The sequence below is a fragment of the Stenella coeruleoalba genome (genome assembly GCF_951394435.1).
Source record: "Stenella coeruleoalba genome assembly, chromosome: 15".
NCBI classification, from domain to species: domain Eukaryota; kingdom Metazoa; phylum Chordata; class Mammalia; order Artiodactyla; family Delphinidae; genus Stenella; species Stenella coeruleoalba.
In genome coordinates this window covers 20575137-20591937 of record NC_137161.1, presented here as the reverse complement: position 1 = coordinate 20591937, position 16801 = coordinate 20575137, and the positions used below count along the sequence as shown (strand labels likewise).

The 16801-nt window shown below is 46.2% G+C and overlaps 1 protein-coding gene across 1 annotated transcript in view; it reads left to right on the top strand.

Annotated features, from left to right (window-relative positions):
- DHX35 (DEAH-box helicase 35) overlaps positions 1 to 16233 on the top strand; it is a 70804-nt gene extending 54571 nt beyond the window's left edge. The window contains exons 16-22 of the mRNA XM_079944144.1: positions 54 to 148; positions 1792 to 1869; positions 3388 to 3517; positions 7615 to 7696; positions 9697 to 9768; positions 10943 to 11054; positions 15039 to 16233. Of these exons, the coding sequence (XP_079800270.1) occupies positions 54 to 148; positions 1792 to 1869; positions 3388 to 3517; positions 7615 to 7696; positions 9697 to 9768; positions 10943 to 11054; positions 15039 to 15083 (614 nt within the window). The 3' untranslated portion in view covers positions 15084 to 16233. The remainder of the gene's footprint in view (positions 1 to 53; positions 149 to 1791; positions 1870 to 3387; positions 3518 to 7614; positions 7697 to 9696; positions 9769 to 10942; positions 11055 to 15038) is intronic.
- The last annotated feature ends 568 nt before the right edge of the window (positions 16234 to 16801 follow it).

Sequence of the window (16801 nt, the reverse complement as noted above, 5' to 3'; positions counted from 1 at the left end):
CTTCTCACTGACATATCGTATGTTTGAAATCAGACATGCTTTTTGGTTTATAGGAAATTTTGGCTGTTCTCAGGAAATTCTAAGCATTGCCGCCATGATGCAGATCCAGAATGTCTTTGTGGTCCCCTCAAACCAGAAGTCTCAGGCTGTAAGTCCGACTGTTCATTCGAGTCTTGCTCACTTTGGGCTTTCTTTTGTTAAAACTTCCCAGGAACTGCTGGTGACAGAGCGGCTTATGTTTTGAGGGTTAACTGTGTGCCTGACATTGTGCCAAACATTTTACGTGCGTCATGTCATTTTATCTTCACCGTGGACCTGGGGGGGAGGTACTACTATCATCAGTTTTAGAGACGGAGGCACAGAAAATTTAGGTAACTTATGCATGGTTGCACAGCCAGAATTGATGGAAGTTGCCTTTCACAGTCCAAAGCCCCAAATCTTAACCATTGTCCTACTGACTTCCTAAGGGAAGTTTTTTTTTTCTTTAAAGGCTGCTCTGAGAGCAACCTTGGTGGGCACGTTAGTGATATAAGGAGTCAGTGCCAGGGCACAGCAGGCTGGGCAAGTCAGGCTGCTGACAGGGTCCTCCCAAAGGCCCAGGCATCTGTGACAACTGGAAGGGTGAATGCTGGAAAGACCGTGAAGGAGAAATTACACTGTTGAAGAGCACCGGGGAAGTGAGGTGTCCTGATGGAGGGAGGCCCAAGATGAGCTCAGCGCCGGTTCCTGCTGGAAGAGTCAAGAAGCAGAAGCAGAGGGCTGAATGTAGCAGGGAGGAGAGAAACTTCCTTATGGACCATTACCATCTTCCCTGACAGTTGCATAGCTGCAGGTTATGAAGTTTTCATGCCTGGATGGTTCTGTTGTTTGTTTGCTTTTCTATTAGCCTTTTTAACAATCCTACCGCAGGACAGGCAAATTCATTTTCAAGACAAGGAAAGTGAAGTTCTAAGCACTGTGTCTAAAATTGCAACATATACCCCTCCCGTCTCCATCCCCTGCCCCTGCTTTATTTCTCTCCTCTAGCTGTTCTTACCACCTACCATACTATATATTTTGCTTATTTATCCTGTTTGTTGTTTTTCTCCCACCACTGTCGTATTCACTGTTGTATCCCAAATGCATAGAACAGTGCCTGGCCTATAGTAGGTGCTCAGGAAATATCTGTTACTGAATGAATGGAAGGAAGGTGAATTATGTGGTATTTGATACAAGGAGCAAATTCTGAAGTCAGTAAGTGTGTTTGTGTACTTGTATATATATTGGATACGCTGTTCCTTGAACCCATGGGAGCAGATGGCATTGCCCAGGATCTCACAAAAAGAAAAACTTAGGGACTGGGTCTGAAAGGATTGCGCAGCTCGTGGTGGCTTAGGAATATAGAGTGTCTTCCATGCTCCAGACAGCCGGCCCCTTGCCCTTCGCTTACTTTCTCTCAGGGGCTGGGAAGAGTTCTTCTGAAAGAGAAAATATTGACTGGATAGAGGAGGAGAGGGACAAGAGCACTAATATTTATCTAACACCTGTGCCAGGTACTTTATGGTGGATTATCTTAATCCCATAGCAGTCTTGATACACAAGTTTAATATTCCAATTTTCTAGATAAGGAAATGGAGGCTGAGAAAGGTTAAGTGACCAATCTGAGGTCTTTGAGGAAACGGCAGAGTCAGGATGGGTGCAAACTAGGTCTTTCTGACTCTACAAGCCATGAGCTATTCATCGTGTAATGTTGCCTCCAGGAAGAGAGGCTCAGAAGAGTCAGCTTCTGAACATTGCATTTATTCTCTCCAGATTCGAGTGCACCGAAAATTTGCTGTGGAAGAGGGTGATCATCTTACCATGCTCAATGTGTACGAAGCATTCATCAAGGTAAGCACAGCTGCCACTCAGAAGGCCCCCTCCGTGCACCCGTCCACTGGAAGTGATCTAGGGGCGAGGATTCCGGAAGTGTAGTTTATAAAAGGATGGCCAACAGGCCTCTATTTTCCTATTAGATTATTGCCAGAACTTCTAATCCGTGATGGCTTCTTGCTTCCCCTGCATAGCGATCTGGCCCCCAGCAGTGGGTCAGAGGCTCGGCCTTCCTTGGCTCACCCTTTCCTCACTCCGTCTCACACCCACCCCATGTTCCTGGACAACACTGTCCAACATTTGAATAGGAAGTTCTGATATATTTTCTGCAAATAAATGAGGCTGAGAGTAACTTGTGGTTTTGAATCTTCAAAGCTGTCTACGTGAATTTGAGATTTCACACAGCCACCACTCCTCCAGCTGCCAGACAAGCTGTGAGAAGACATTTAGTCGGGGATCCATATATACTTACATACCCTACCCAGATTTAGCCATGGTGATGGTAATTTTTGTTGTTCTTAATAGTCTGTAAAACTAGGAGCAAATAATACAGCTTAAAGTCCTCACTAAAAAATGCTAAAAAGAGAGATCTAATGATGATGAAAGCAATGAGAAAAGAAAACAATATATAAACTTCTTATATAAAGGAGAGGATGTTAAGGGGGAAATGAGACATTTCAGATATTCAGTATCTCGTCTTTACTTCTTAAATAATTTCTTTTAGAAGGGGAGAAATACTAAGTGTTTGTTTTCCCAGAGATTTGAAGCGAGATTATTTAGTTAATGAACAGTTTTCAGAAAACCGAATCTCTTATTGAGATTATTAATTGTGGATTAAGTCGCTTAAAATTCGTTTGTGCAAAAACAGTGCACCATTTCCAGCTTCCTCTACCAGTAGAAAGCGGGTCCAGGGCTACAGTGCATTAGTCTATAGTTGCCTTCTGGGAAAGAGCTCTTTGAATTATATTTTCTTACGTAAAAACACCTTCCTCCCTGGCTTGTAATTTCAGAGGTACATTCCCACAGCAATAATTTAGGATATAATGATCATACTTCAGAATATAGAACAAAACTAAGTACTGTTGATAGAAAAATCATACTTTGGGGATTAAATAATAGTAATTTGCAAATTATTTCTAAATTGGCAAGTGTCGTATTACTTGCCTGTTGTCAAAGTGATAAATTCAAGCCTGCCAGAGAGGGAACGTTGATTTGCAAAGAACTGCAGGGAAGGGGTTCTGTCTGAGAGTTGGCCACTCCCATGGGTATTTAAGATTAAAAACAATTCTGCTTGTCACTAAGTTCTCACTTGCCCTTTAGCACAGAGAGTGAGATCGGAGAGCAGTCAGGTGGTGAGCACGGTGGTCAACGTCTGTTTAGAGAGATGGGGCAAACAAGGGCCCGTTATGATCTGAAGATCTTGTCCCATTGAGTAAGCAAACGGGGGCAGAGAGATGAATGACCTCCACCACGTAGCCTCAGTTGAGAACTTTCCTGTGCTCTTCTCACTCTCCTTCTATCTGGGTTGTCCTGTAGCACAATAAGAACTCCCAGTGGTGTCAGGAGCATTTCCTGAATTACAAGGGTCTCGTCAGAGCCGTGACAGTGAGGGAGCAATTGAAAAAGCTTCTTGTCAAGTTTCAAGTGCCCAAGATATCCAGTGAAGGTAAGAATACGCTGCCACCACCAGTGGCGCCCCTTTCTCTGCTCCGTGTAGCTGCATTCTTGGAGTTGTTAGGCTGGGCTGGTGTGAGGCAGCACAGTGTACTCGGGACCCACACCGGGTTCATGTTTTGAATTGCCCGTGCTGGTGAAAGCTGCATGTGGAAGTAGCATATTTCCCCCCAAGGAGGTCCATTTTTATTTCTGAGGGCCATTCTTGGGAAAAAATTTAACAAGCCCTGACAACACTTAAGAATCATTAACAGTCACATCATTGTACATTCCATGGTTAATTATCCCATGTAGGCTTTGCAAGAAAAATGACTTGTAAGTGGACAACATTTATGGCCATTCCACATAAACTGCATTTTATTTTCAGTTACAGGTGTTACTAAAGCAAGTGCCGTGCGTTTAGCCTAGGCAGGCACTGGGGTGATGGAAGTTGTGTAAGACACAGTTTCTGGCCTCTAGTTGCGACCGTGACTACTGAGGACACACTAGGTTACACCATGGCAGGGGTTCTACTTAATATTCTCTACTTAATCTCCTACTCTGAGGTGTGGGTGATGTTATCCTGATTTTATAGAGGAGTTGTTAGGCCCCAGGAAGAAGTTAATTTAAGTTCAGGACAACACAGCTGGTAACCAGCGAAGCCAGGTCTGTGTGGCTCAGACTTCTGAGGGGGTGATGTGTCTGCTCAGCCATTCAGCAATTGTCTTTCGAGCCCCTCCTGGGCGCCAGGCCCTCAACCGCACTCTCAGCACCACTAGCGCTCACTAACATTTATGAAGCGCCTGTAATAGGCCTGGCAGTGTTGTGAGTGTTTTCATACGTGAATTCATTTAGTGCTCACAGCATTCCAGTGAAACACGCACTGCTGTTACCCCATTCGACAGATGAGAAGAGTGGGCTCAGGAGACGAGCGACTTGCTGCACAAAGGTCTCACGCAGTGAGTGTACAGTGGAGTCAGAACTCAGGCAGTTTTATTCCAGAGCTTTATTTTGCCTTTATATTAAGAGTGACTAATTACATGATGAGGAAGACATGGTTCTTACTCTCAGGAAACAGTGCAGTGAAGGGAGAGATTCCTACAGAGACCCACTACTGCAGTATGAGATTATCAGTCGTCTTAGAAGCTACAGGAGTTGGCGTTTGAGTGATCATGGCGGACAGCAATGGGGGCTCTAGTAGGAATGCAGGGAAGAAGGAATCCAGGTTGGGGCTCTGGCCTGGGAGGCCTCACAGTGGGCCACGAGTGGTGGCGGAAGTCCAGCTGAGTTTACTGGTTGAATTAGAAACCAGTGGCAAAGGGCTTGCTAGGTAGGGAGGACTGTGGAGACAAGTGCTGGGAGAGGGGAGCATATAAGATGCTCAGAGAGTATTGATGGATGACCAAGCTCACAAGAGAGGGAAGAGTTGAAACCTGGGTGGTTGGGTAGAGTTGGTGTCATCAATAGAAACAGGAAGCTCACAGGGGCAACTAACTGGGGAGAAGCCGGTCAAGCACCTGTCACCCAGCAGATAGAGGACAACGTGCATCTGCATCTTTGTTTCTTAACCTGTTTTTCATTGTCAACCTGAAACAGCAGAAATGTGTCTTGGCGGGCTCTGAGGAGCACCAGTTCTTTATGTCCCAGCGCAGAAAGAATTCAGTGAGAGGCAACATGATAAGAAGTGGTTTATTAGAATAGGACTCTTGTGAGGCTTACAGGCAGGCGGGCGAGAGGCTGCCACGCCGAGAACTTAGTGGGCTACAGTATTATAATCAAAGGAAAAGTGGGGAGGGGGAGAAGACCATTCTTGAGTAGACGTCAGGCTTCCATCACCAGCTCCTCCTCCACGTCGGGTGAGGGAATTTTGTCCCTACATGGTGGAACTGGGACTGTCATGGCGCAGTGGAAATGAGCAAAAAGGCGGTAACATATACTAAAATAGGGTAAGTCATCTCAAGTTTCAGTATAATGTCACCGGTGCTTACATTTTTGTTTTTAGTGTGCGCAGAGAAGCATGTCCTAGGACTCACTATCGTACTGAGCTCTCTGGACAGGATGTGGGTCTCCTTCCACAATTGTTTTATTGTTTCGGGGCGTGTCTCATGCTTCTCTTGCACGGTTTTGTTGCTAAGCAAGCCGGCTTGGTTTTGTGGTTAAGCAAACCTGCCTTCTTGAGTGATCTTTAACTTACATACTTTTTCTCTACTTACAATCCCCTAGTAGGATTAACTATTTAATCACCTCCTTTGTCCCTTTACTCTGTCCCTATCGAACCCCTCACCCAGGAGAAAAGTTACATTGAATTTGAACTCTTCCTAAAGAGAGAAATTAAATACTAAGGGATAAGATTTTGTAAGGTGAGGTTGAGCTCTGGAGGGCCACAGTCATTGTAATGTCTACGATCCCTACTGCCCTGCCCTCAGGAGCCCATTTTCACCCCTTGGAAGTGGTATCGTCCTGATAACAATGCACGTTCTACATAGAAATTTCTTTTGGGCAATTGGAGAGAAGGGACTGAATCTAGGATCAAATTGTGGTTAGAAATGTAGCTTTGAGATTTATCAGTTCTGTGCTGAAGAACAATAGAGAAAATCATGGAAATTCAATAAATTACATGCAAATTTAAAACTTCTAGATGTTAAAGAAAGCAAACAGTGAAAAATATTTTCAGCATATATGAGATAAAAAATTGAAAACTTTTTGACAGAATGAGTTTATTTAACTTTTTTTTTTTTTTTTTTTTTTTTTGCGGTCGGTACGCAGGCCTCTTACTGTTGTGGCCTCTCCCGTTGTGAAGCACAGGCTCCAGACGTGCAGACTCAGTGGCCATGGCTCACGGGCCCAGCCGCTCTGCGGCATGTGGGATCTTCCCGGACCGGGGCACGAACCCGTGTCCCCTGCATCAGCAGGCGGACTCTCAACCACTGCGCCACCAGGGAAGCCCCTATTTAACATATTTTTAAATAACGTTCTAGTTTTTTTTTTTTTGGCTGTGCTGCATGGCTTGCGGGATCTTAGTTCCCCAACCAGGGATTGAACCCGCACCCTTGGCAGTGAAAGCACAGAGTCCTAACCACTGGACCGCCAGGGAATTCCCTGTTTAACATATTAAGAAAAAAAAAAAAACAAAACCCACTAGTTTCCAAGTTGATAAATGGGCAAAGGAATGGAGTGGAAAATTCACAAAAGAAGAAATATAGACAGTAATCAAATAAATGTACAATAAAAGAAGGGGTACCTTTTTGCTAGAACATTGCTGGTAAGAATGCAGTGAAACCGACATTCTCATACATTGTTGATGGCTTTGTAAATTATACCACCTTTTGGGAACCTATTTACCAACGTACTATATTTTATTGGATCCAAGACACCATCATTTGTAAGACACACCATTATTTTATGTATCATAAAGAAAGAAAAAAATGCTGCCAATTATAATACAATTGCTGTCCTGATTTCAGTGAGTTAAAGTGTAAAAAAGAGTGGGTCTTAGAATTGATGAAATACATATCATAAGCCATATAGATGACATTATCATTTTGCACAATAATATGGATATATCCTGTGGAAATCATCTAATAAATGGGCAGGCTTTATCTTTGGAAGATGTTTACTGTAGCAACACAGCCACCAATTAAAATGAGATGTTTGAAAATTTTGAAGAATTATAAACTGTAGCTATAATCACAGAAATAATATTGTAGTGTTAGTGTCCCAGGTTGTGTCTTATGGAAGGAACATCATTCCTGCAAAATGCTCTCCTAAAAGGGAGTTCCGAGGTCACTGGCCAGCCTGTGGAGTGCTCTGTAGGTTCTGGTGCTCAGCCTTGGTCTTGTCGTCTGTGGCCCAGGGAGGGGTTGGGGGCCCCAGGTTAAGGGAACAGTCCAGCGTATTTCCCTCAGCAGCCATTGTGGGAGGGTGGGGACCTCCATAGATGGTGCCAGGGCAGGTGTCCAGCACTGGGAAGCGTGGGGCTGGGACCCGTCCAGGAGATGGTTGCGAGGTAGCTCGAAGCAGCCTGGGATGGGCCTCACGGCACAGGCCTGGGCACACAGAGCATAGGGCAGAAGAAGTCTCATCCATCGCTCTGTTTGCTACCTTGTGTAGGTGATCCAGATCCGGTTCTGAGGTGCATTGTTTCCGGATTCTTTGCAAATGCCGCGAGGTTTCATTCTACTGGAGCTTATAGGTAACATGATATTTTGTAAAGTCATTTGGGAAGTCACTTAAGGCATTGAAATCTTAAAAATAATCCAAACCCCCTAGCAAGGTGACATGCAGGGAAAGTAGAGAAATGAAATCATTTTTCTTTATTTGTATCATGCCTCTTTCTAAAGATGCATTGAGGTTAGCTGTATAGCTTTAAGTGAAATGTCTTAACTTTATGGAAATGATTCTCAAATACTCAGCCCATCTACATGTTGTAGGAGCATGACAGTCACCAGTCTGCAAGCTGGTAATATTTCCATTCTAATCAGAGAATAATAGGACCAGAGGGAACCGCTGAAGATGATCTTTCCTAGAGAAGTTACTTTTGCCCTTGGGCAGTTCCTGATGTTTTTAGAGATCTGCAGAACTGCAGCTACCCAGATAGATAGTGGCCACATTTGAATGTTGGCAAGTGTTTCTTCATGTGCTGGCCACCCCTCCCACTGCTACAGACTTCAGCCTGTCTCTTCCAGTTCCATTTTCTAGGCATAGAAAAATCACTGAGCACTGATGCCCTCCGATAACCTCTAGTATATTCCAATGTGGTAAAAGCTAACACACAGTTTAGGCCTCTTTTCTCTAACTGAATCGTTCCAGTTCTTTGAATTGTTATTTTTAGTCTGTCTTTTCTGAGCTCCTTTTAGTCTCATAACTTCATTGTAGCCGGTTTAAAGCGCAGTGATCATGACGATCTCTTCTTTAATAAGGGAGCAGTCACAAGGCTTTCTCCCCAGCTTGTCTTTGGATTTCCTCCATATATTGTCATTAGCTTTTTCCCCTCAGAACATATGACAGTCCTGTGATCCTGCAGTCACCATGATGTCCCGTCCCGGACACTGGGCTTTGTTAATGAGCCCAGTGTTGCGCTGGGCTTCTTTGTTTTTTTTTTGGCAGCCAGGTCTCCTCCATCTAGTATCCTAGTAGCTGACTGTTTGATCCTCAGTACAGCACTTTACATTTGTCTCTAGTGTGTTCTGTTTGTTACTCCAGGCCAAGTAGTCTAGCCTATCAGTATCATGATTCTGTTGCCCATTGTATGAGCTCCCCCTCCCAATGGTGAGTGGTCCCTGTTTGAGGCAGCTCTGGAGAGGCCTGTGATCTTCTCCAGTGAGTGCCGTTATTTTGTTGTCATTTGATTGCCCCGCTCTCCTCAAGAGTATTAATTAGCAATTTCTACTAGCATTTACAGAATTCTTTCACCAGTGTCCTCAACAAAAATACAGGCTACATAATAGGCTTCGTGGTGGTTGGTCCCTTTGAGACAGAGTTCAGTGGCAGTCATCTGCTAGGACAGCCAGGACCCCAGGCGCTGGCTTTATTTCAGCGCCAGAGATGAGCTGGGTCATGGCCTTGAGGCACTTGCCGGGCACATAGGTCCCTGGCACCCACAGAAGCGCTCTGTAATTATGGTTTGGGCAGCAGCATCCTAAGGTTCTCTTGTGAGCTCATCTTACCAGTAGTTGTGTGCGTGGTAAATAGTTTTTGAATTAAATTGAATCAAGTCTGAGTTGGAATTTGAAATATTATCTCAGAGAAGTGGATAGTCCAATATTGAACTTTCTTTTTTTCTCCTATTATAGTCTCCCCCATTAGACAGTCTTTACTATTTATCTTTACTATTTAACCTTGTTTAATAGAAAAGTTTATAGACGTAATCGTATATATTATTTCTGTCCTCAAGGAAGTTTTTGAAAGAGAACCTACAGAAGATAAACATAGGCAGAGCAATGTATTTCTCGGTTAGTTTTTATAATGCCCATGTGTTGCTTTTCTTTTCCCTTTTTTATGTGATTTATTCTTGATTTCTAGAGTGACAGCAGGGGAGGGATCATAAAGGGCACAAGAGAAGATGGAGAGAATAGTTTTGTTTGTGTGAAGTACAACCTGCATGCATTTTTGATGACGTTAAACGCGTCTGTGGGAAGGTCTTGCTGTAAGTGTTGAAAATGTACTTGAGACAAAATTGTTCTGCTTCCCAAGGACCATCCGTGACGATCATGAATTGCACATCCATCCTGCATCGGTCCTCTACGCAGAGAAGCCGCCCCGCTGGTAAGCCCCCTTCTGCTCCTCTGCCTCGTAAGCGTATTGAAGGCAAGGCCTAGTTCTGGGTTCGTCTCTGGGTCCCCAGCGCCTGGAGTACAGGCGCCCAGTACACGTTTGCTGACTTTGTTCTACCGTGATCGGCTATAGAATTTCTGCTCTATCAAGGATCCCTTTAAGCCAGTGGTCTTATTCCTCTGCTCACTCATCCACTCAGCAAACATTCATGTTCACCCACGGACTAGGTGCTCTGTCCTTGTGCTGGGCACAGCTGTGCAGAGAGCAGTTCAGGTCCCAGCCCACAGCCTGACAGACACAGGTGGGTTCCAGTGCCTGGGGAGAAAGGCTTTGATAGAGGTGTATTCGATAGGTGGCTGAGGTTGGTACTTCATGTGCCAGAGAGTCAGGGCTGGCTGCTTCAGGGAGGAGATAAACTTGCTCTGGAAACTGATATCTTTTTTTTTTTGGCCATACGGTGTGGCATGCAGGATCTTAGTTCCCCGACCAGGGACTGAACCCATGCCCCCTGCAGTGGAAGTGCGGAGTCTTTAACTACTGGACCGCCAGGGGAGTCCCTGGAAACTGATATCTGTATTAATATATGCACTCCTGAAATCTGGGGATTTAAATTACCTTCTTGGTTCTTTGGTGTCTGTTACCTCAGCCTCAGGCAAACCTCTTTTAATAGAAGTATAATTTATATAGATTGGAAGAGTATTGACAATTGTGTTGCCCACGTAACCCATACTCCTAGTAAGATATAGAATACTTTCATCTCTCTAGAAAGTTCCCTTGTGTCTCTTTACAGTTAATTCCCAGCTCCTTTCAGAATCAGTGAGCCTTTGCTTCTATTTCTGCATTTTCTAATACATCAGGCTCTGTTCAGAGTTCTGTAAATAAAAGCATAAGGATCCAGAGGGTCCTGTGCTGATAACTGAGATGTCCTGGAAATCACGTAGGACTTGGAGTCTCCTCTGTAAAATGGACACACTGGTGCCCACCACTCAGGTCATGAGGCTTAAGTGAGCAGCATGAATGCATTTGTTTAATGTAGTGCCTGGCGCACAGAATAGATAGAAACGCGTTAAAGGTCAGGGGAGAAAACTCGCCATCTCTAATTGTTGTGCTTCTGACTCTCATCATAAGATACAGGAAATTAGCTCATGTTTTCTTCTTGTTTCAGGGTTATCTACAATGAAGTTATCCAGACCTCCAAGTATTACATGAGAGATGTGACCGCCATTGAATCTGCTTGGTTATTGGAGCTGGCTCCTCACTTTTATCAACAAGGAACGGTAGGAATGAACCGAGCCTGTCCCCCAGAACCACCTGTTACCTGCCTCTTTGTATTTTTAAATACACATTTATTTTCCAGTTTAATGTCCTAAACTTGCTGTCCCGTCCCCCCACCCCACAATGGTACATAGGGTGAAAGGCCATTACCATGCATGGTCCCAGACCGTTCTGGGTGAAAGCACCGTACCATTGCTCGTGGTGAAGTGCATTTAAACATAAATCCCTCTAACTTACACGATGAAAAAAGAGAATGTATCTTCAGCTCTTTCTCTCTCCCTCTGCTCTTCTAAACCATTTCCAAAGAAGTTCTGTCACACTGGACCGTGTTCACAGGAAGCAGCACAAATATTTTCTGATGAGGATCGCCTCGCCAGGATGGTAAACACATATGCAAGCTTAAACCCAAGGTGGTTTAAACACATGGTGGGAGATGCTGAGTGCCGGCATCGCTGTGTATATAGTATGTGCTCTTCTTCCACGGCAGACATGCGCATTAATTCAGCATCTTTGTCATCTCTGATCTATTTTGCTTTTAGACTGTTTTTCTACCTCGTTATGGGTCACATTTTCCTGCTTCTCTTGTCTAGTAATTTGTTGTTGTATGCTGGACGTTATAGGTGCTTTGTTGTGAAAAGTTGGTTTTGTTGTTTTTATAGAATATTGAGTTTTTTCCTAGTAGACAGTACTGGCAGATCAGTTTAATTCCACCAAGGCCTGATTTTAGTGTTTTTCAGGCAGATCTAGAGTAGCCCTGCTCCTAAGACATGGGCTTTTTGATGCCTCAGCTGAATGCCTAGGATGTTCACTGAGGCCTTTGCACTCTGGCTGGTCAGAGCTCCAGTGTCTAAGCACTGTACAAACCTCCAGATCTCCATATGAGGTCACAACTCCCCAGTAACTAGTCTCTGCCAGCCTTATGGAACCTTGGCCTTCACATGTGCAGCTTAGCTTTCAGCCAAAGACTTAAGGGTGGTAGCTCTGTGTAGGGTTCTGGAACTCCTCCTTTCTGATGCCCTGTCCTGCAGATTCCAGCTAGCTCAGCAGCTCTGAACTCTGATCTGTGTTCTCTCTGCCCAGCTACACTGTTCTCTATTTAGGGTTCACTTCCCTATGACAAGGTTTGGAGGGCCATGCAGAGACCTGGGATGACTATAAAGCTCACCTCGAGTGTTTCCTTTCTCTCAAGGATTACAGCCCTGTGCTGTTACCCAGTGCCTGAAAATGATTGCTTCAGATATTTTGTCCAGTTTCACCATTGTTTACCACAGAAGGGAAACCAAAACCTGTTACTTCATCAAGGCTGTAACCAGACTACCGTGTTTTCAAACCAAAATTTGGCTTGATTGGTATATTTTAAAATTGGCAGATTTCACATTAAGTATGTGTTTCAAGATTCTCTTGAAGGAAATGTTAAATTTGCTGAGTTTCTGAGCCTGAGTTACTGCCTGGCAGCAATCAACAGGGGCTGAGGAATGGCTGGCTGCCTGCAGTGGGTGAGTGACTCTCTCCAGGTCCTGCCTCACTTGTTTATTTCACTTGCTCAGCTCTTCAAAACATTTGAGTTGTGATCCTATAAATGGAAGGATCTTCACATCCCTCTCCCTCCAGCAATGTTAAGGGAAATTGTCCTTTTAAAATCTTACGATATTTAAATCTTAAACAATATGACAGAAAAACCTTCCAAAACCTGCATCGTTCTTCACGTATCCTCATCCAGATATTTCAGCTAGAAATGAGATCAACTGCAGGGACTGAGAATAACACGGTGTGTTGTCTCTGCTGTACTGGGCTGATAAGAAGAAACCTGAAGTGAAAGAAAATCTTTTTCCTGCAAACCACTCAGGTGGAAAGCAGCAGACTTCAGAAGTCCAAGAGCAGCCATTGGAAATGCAGACGAGAGACTAAGGAGAAGGGTGCACCGTGAGGGTGCTAGTTAGAGTAGCAGGAATCAGGCACTTAGAGAAGGGTGATTCTGAAGTGGCCTCAGTTAGACTCTTGGAGAACAGAATTAACCTAGAAGCGGAGTCAAAATCACAGTTTCTCTCGCTCGAACACAAAGTTAAAGAGCAGATTGCCTCAGAATTTTGGAGAAAATGACAATGCCAAGCTTGTCTTTTTTCTCCAAATGCCCGTTTTTCAGCTCCTCCGCTCCACTCTGATGACTGCCTGTGATCAGAGTATTTTTAGAGAGGCCGGGACCTCAGAAATCACCTAGGTCGACAACCTCATTTCACAGGCAAGGGCCCTAACCCTTCCCACACCCCAAGAAACTTGGTCCCTCCCTAACTAAACAGTCCAAAGGCACTTCTGTTACTAACTTGTCCAAAATGGATTGATTTCTCCCAGAGCCCTGCTGCTCGCCAGTGGCCGCCCATGTATGGTGGATGGTCCTTTGTTGAGCACAGTGTAGCACCTCGCAACCAGGCACAGCCCACAGATCCTCCCCGGCTCTGTTCCTGGCATCTTCGGTGACTTTCCATTACCACTGTTTTTCAGAGTGTTGCCCTCACCCTGTAAAGAGGCCTGAAATGGTCCAGAGTCAGCTTTGTTTATACTCAACATTCTTCTCAGAAATGAGCACCAGAAATGGTCCCACAGGCATGATGACCTCACCCCCCATTCTCAAGCTAAGGCTGTGGGTGTCTACCATTAGTGGGAGGGGTCACGTCAGGTGAAGTGCACAGAGGAGGGAATTTGGAGAAATTCAGGAAGAGCCACAGCTGGAGAGGGGAAGGACAGGGCGACCTTTTCAGAGATTTGCCTTTCAAGACCTTAAATTTTTTCTCCTGATTCTGAGGTACCTTTGGAATCTAGGGAAATCCCTCTTCACCAGGGCCTTTGCAAGAATCCATACTGGTCCTTTCTTGGGCATCAGTGGTTAGAAAGTGTGGCTTCTTGCAGCTCCTTTACCCCTGTGTCCTGTTCACTTGGCCACGCATCCTGTCGTGCTTGGTGGGGTGCTTCATCTTCTTTTGCACCTGCATTCTTTCAGGGCCTGCAGTTCTCTGTCAGCGAGGGGGATGGCTGTCTTGAGGCCATTGTAGGTGCACTGAGAAATGGGGTTTGGGCACGGAGTGCGAGTGTGCTGGGGTTGGCGGGCCTGCTCTGCTGGCAGTCGGCGGGTTGGGGATTCCTCGTGTGACGATCCTGCTGCACGTCAGGGCAGCACATCTGGGATATCTCCTGGTTGTTGGTTTATGATTATTAAGGGGTTATCAGGGATACCTCAGTTGGTGAACAGTGGACCTTTATTGAAATCTTCCGTTTATACTCCCTGCCTCAAATGCATATTTTAGGATTTCTAGCACTTTTGGCTTCACTTTAGAGTGTAAAGAATGCTTGTCTCCCCCAGTCCTATTCTCTGATGCCCATGATTATAATGTTATGCTTCCTGGGTTATCTATACTGGTAGAGAGTGACATTTCTAAAAGAAAAACGTGTCACCAGGAAGTGTCCTTTTCCTGTGTGTCTTCCCCACTCTTGCGCAGGGCTCGATGAGAGTAGGGCCTCTAGCTGAGGTACCTGACTTTAGTTGGCTGACCTCTTTGTTGCTAAGGGGAGAAGACCTTCCCGTGACCGTTCTCAAGAAATTCTAGGAAACGCGAGGTGATCTGTGGCCCGAGCCCAGGTCCCAGAGCAGCACGGATATTGGGCTGCAGTGCTGGCCGGGGGGGGGGGGGGGGGGGAGGGGGGGGGGCCTGGGGTGGAGGGAGAGACGCGTCTCACTGACAGCTGCCCGCAGAGCCCCGGGGGCCCAGGTTGAGCCAGGGTGGCCTGACCTCAGGCTGTGTGGCTTACTGAAGGCCTGTTTCCTTTGTTGGTCACTTGGGCTTTTTTCCTCTATTGCCTGAGGGGCAGGCCATTTACTGAGAAGGTGTGGGCCAGATGGAAGCTTTGATCTGGTCACTTCTGTGGGAACCATGTTGAAGTCTGCTTTCTTTGTCTGACTGACCCCAGCGATGACGTTTTCTCTTCTCTTGTAGCACCTGTCCCTAAAAGCCAAGAGGGCCAAGGTCCAGGACCAGTGAGCAGAGCTGGGCTGCCGCTGCAGGGGCTGCTTGGTGCCCCCTCCTCCACTCTGCTGACCCCCCCACACCGCCCCAGGGTTGGGGAGCTGGTGTCAGCTCCTGTGGACCCTTCATCGGCTCTTAAGTGGGCTGCAGCCCGTTCACAGCCCCTTCCCACCCCTCAGCATCTGCATTCCTCGCTGGGATCCCAGAGGAGTTTGTGCCTGGGAGGGCATCCTGCCTCTCGGGGGCTGGAAGGCCTGTGCTCTTTGCTCACCCAGCACCCTCCCTGGCCCAGCGTGCCACTGCCACCAGGCATGCAGTCCTGGCCCAGCCTTGTGGGGAATGAGGAAGACAGGCTGCCGCAGGCTGAAGCACCACGTGGAGGTGGGCAGAGGGTTTGCTGGGCTGGCTTTGCTTTCCCTGCTGGGGTCCCGGCTCCATTGACCACTGAGGTCCGCGGCCAGGTGTGAACAAGCGTGTGTCTGTGAAGGCCTGAGGCCCTGGAAGCGTGGTGGATTTCTGTCAGAATCACCCAGGGGCGTGTCTGGTAGGCACAGGGGTTTTCCCTCTGCCCGCGTCACTGTTTGTCAGCGGTCAGGAGACCTGCGAGGCTCGGCGATGGACAGAGGACCCGTGCGTGCTGTGCTTTGTGAACACAGGCTTTCTCTGCTTCACAAGCGGGCTTAAGCTTCCCCTCCATGCACGGTGCCATGTCCTGTGCCATCAGCGAAGGCTCATCAGCTCAAACCCCATCCCGGATCCTCTGTAGCCGAAATTCACCACAGTTTAGAGGCTCTAAGCTTCTGTAGCTCAGGAACATAACTTGTACGTTTGCCTTTTGTTTCCTTGGGTTCTTGCGAGAATGCCAGACGGGGGCAAGGGCTCTTCCAGCAGGCACTGGTGTCATTGTCCCCCGGGCTGCTTTGCTGTGATGATGTTTGCATTTCAACCCATGACCGATACAGATTGTTTTCCCCTTACTGTTTCAATGACATTTCTTTTAAAAACACGTAGCTCCAAAGTTTATTTTTGTACTGATGTTAGTTTGGATGGGCCACTTTTGGCACCAAATGTGTATGTCATTTTTATTTCTGTTTTATAAACATGTAAATAATAGTGATAACTCGTTAATAATAGTAAACCTTTATACTTAAAGTAAATGTATTCCCTCCCATGCATGGTTCTCGTGGTCTGTATTTTAAGATGGTCCAATTAATTCTTCCCAGTGAGGGCTTGACATTGGCTAAGAAACCAGATGCTTGGCACACAGCAGCTTTGGGGGGTCACATGGCCACAGGAAGCCCCATAAAGCAAGATCATGTGACCAAATGCCCTCCAGAGCTTGTTAGAGCAAACATGGGATGTTGTTTAGATGAAGTCCCAAGGAAGTGCTAATTCCTCCCAGTTTCCGATTGGGATCCTTGTGGAGAAAGGTCAAATACTTTTATAAAGTCTGAATTTAGGACCAGGGCTGATCCTAAAGAGCTTCTGTTGGGGTGGAAGGAGGAAAAGGTGCAGAATCCACATCCTCCGGTGGGTGAGACCACAGATCAAAACAGGAGATCAAATACGACAGTCCTGGGTGCAGCCCGGAGCCAGCACGGCGTCACTGGCCGCCTCTGCCTGTGCATCCCTGAGCCCAAGCACATCTGTGCCCCTGTACCCACACCAGGGCACGCCTCTGAGCTTTGTACCCTGTTTCACGTCGCAGCCTTGTGTGTGGAGAGGAACCATCA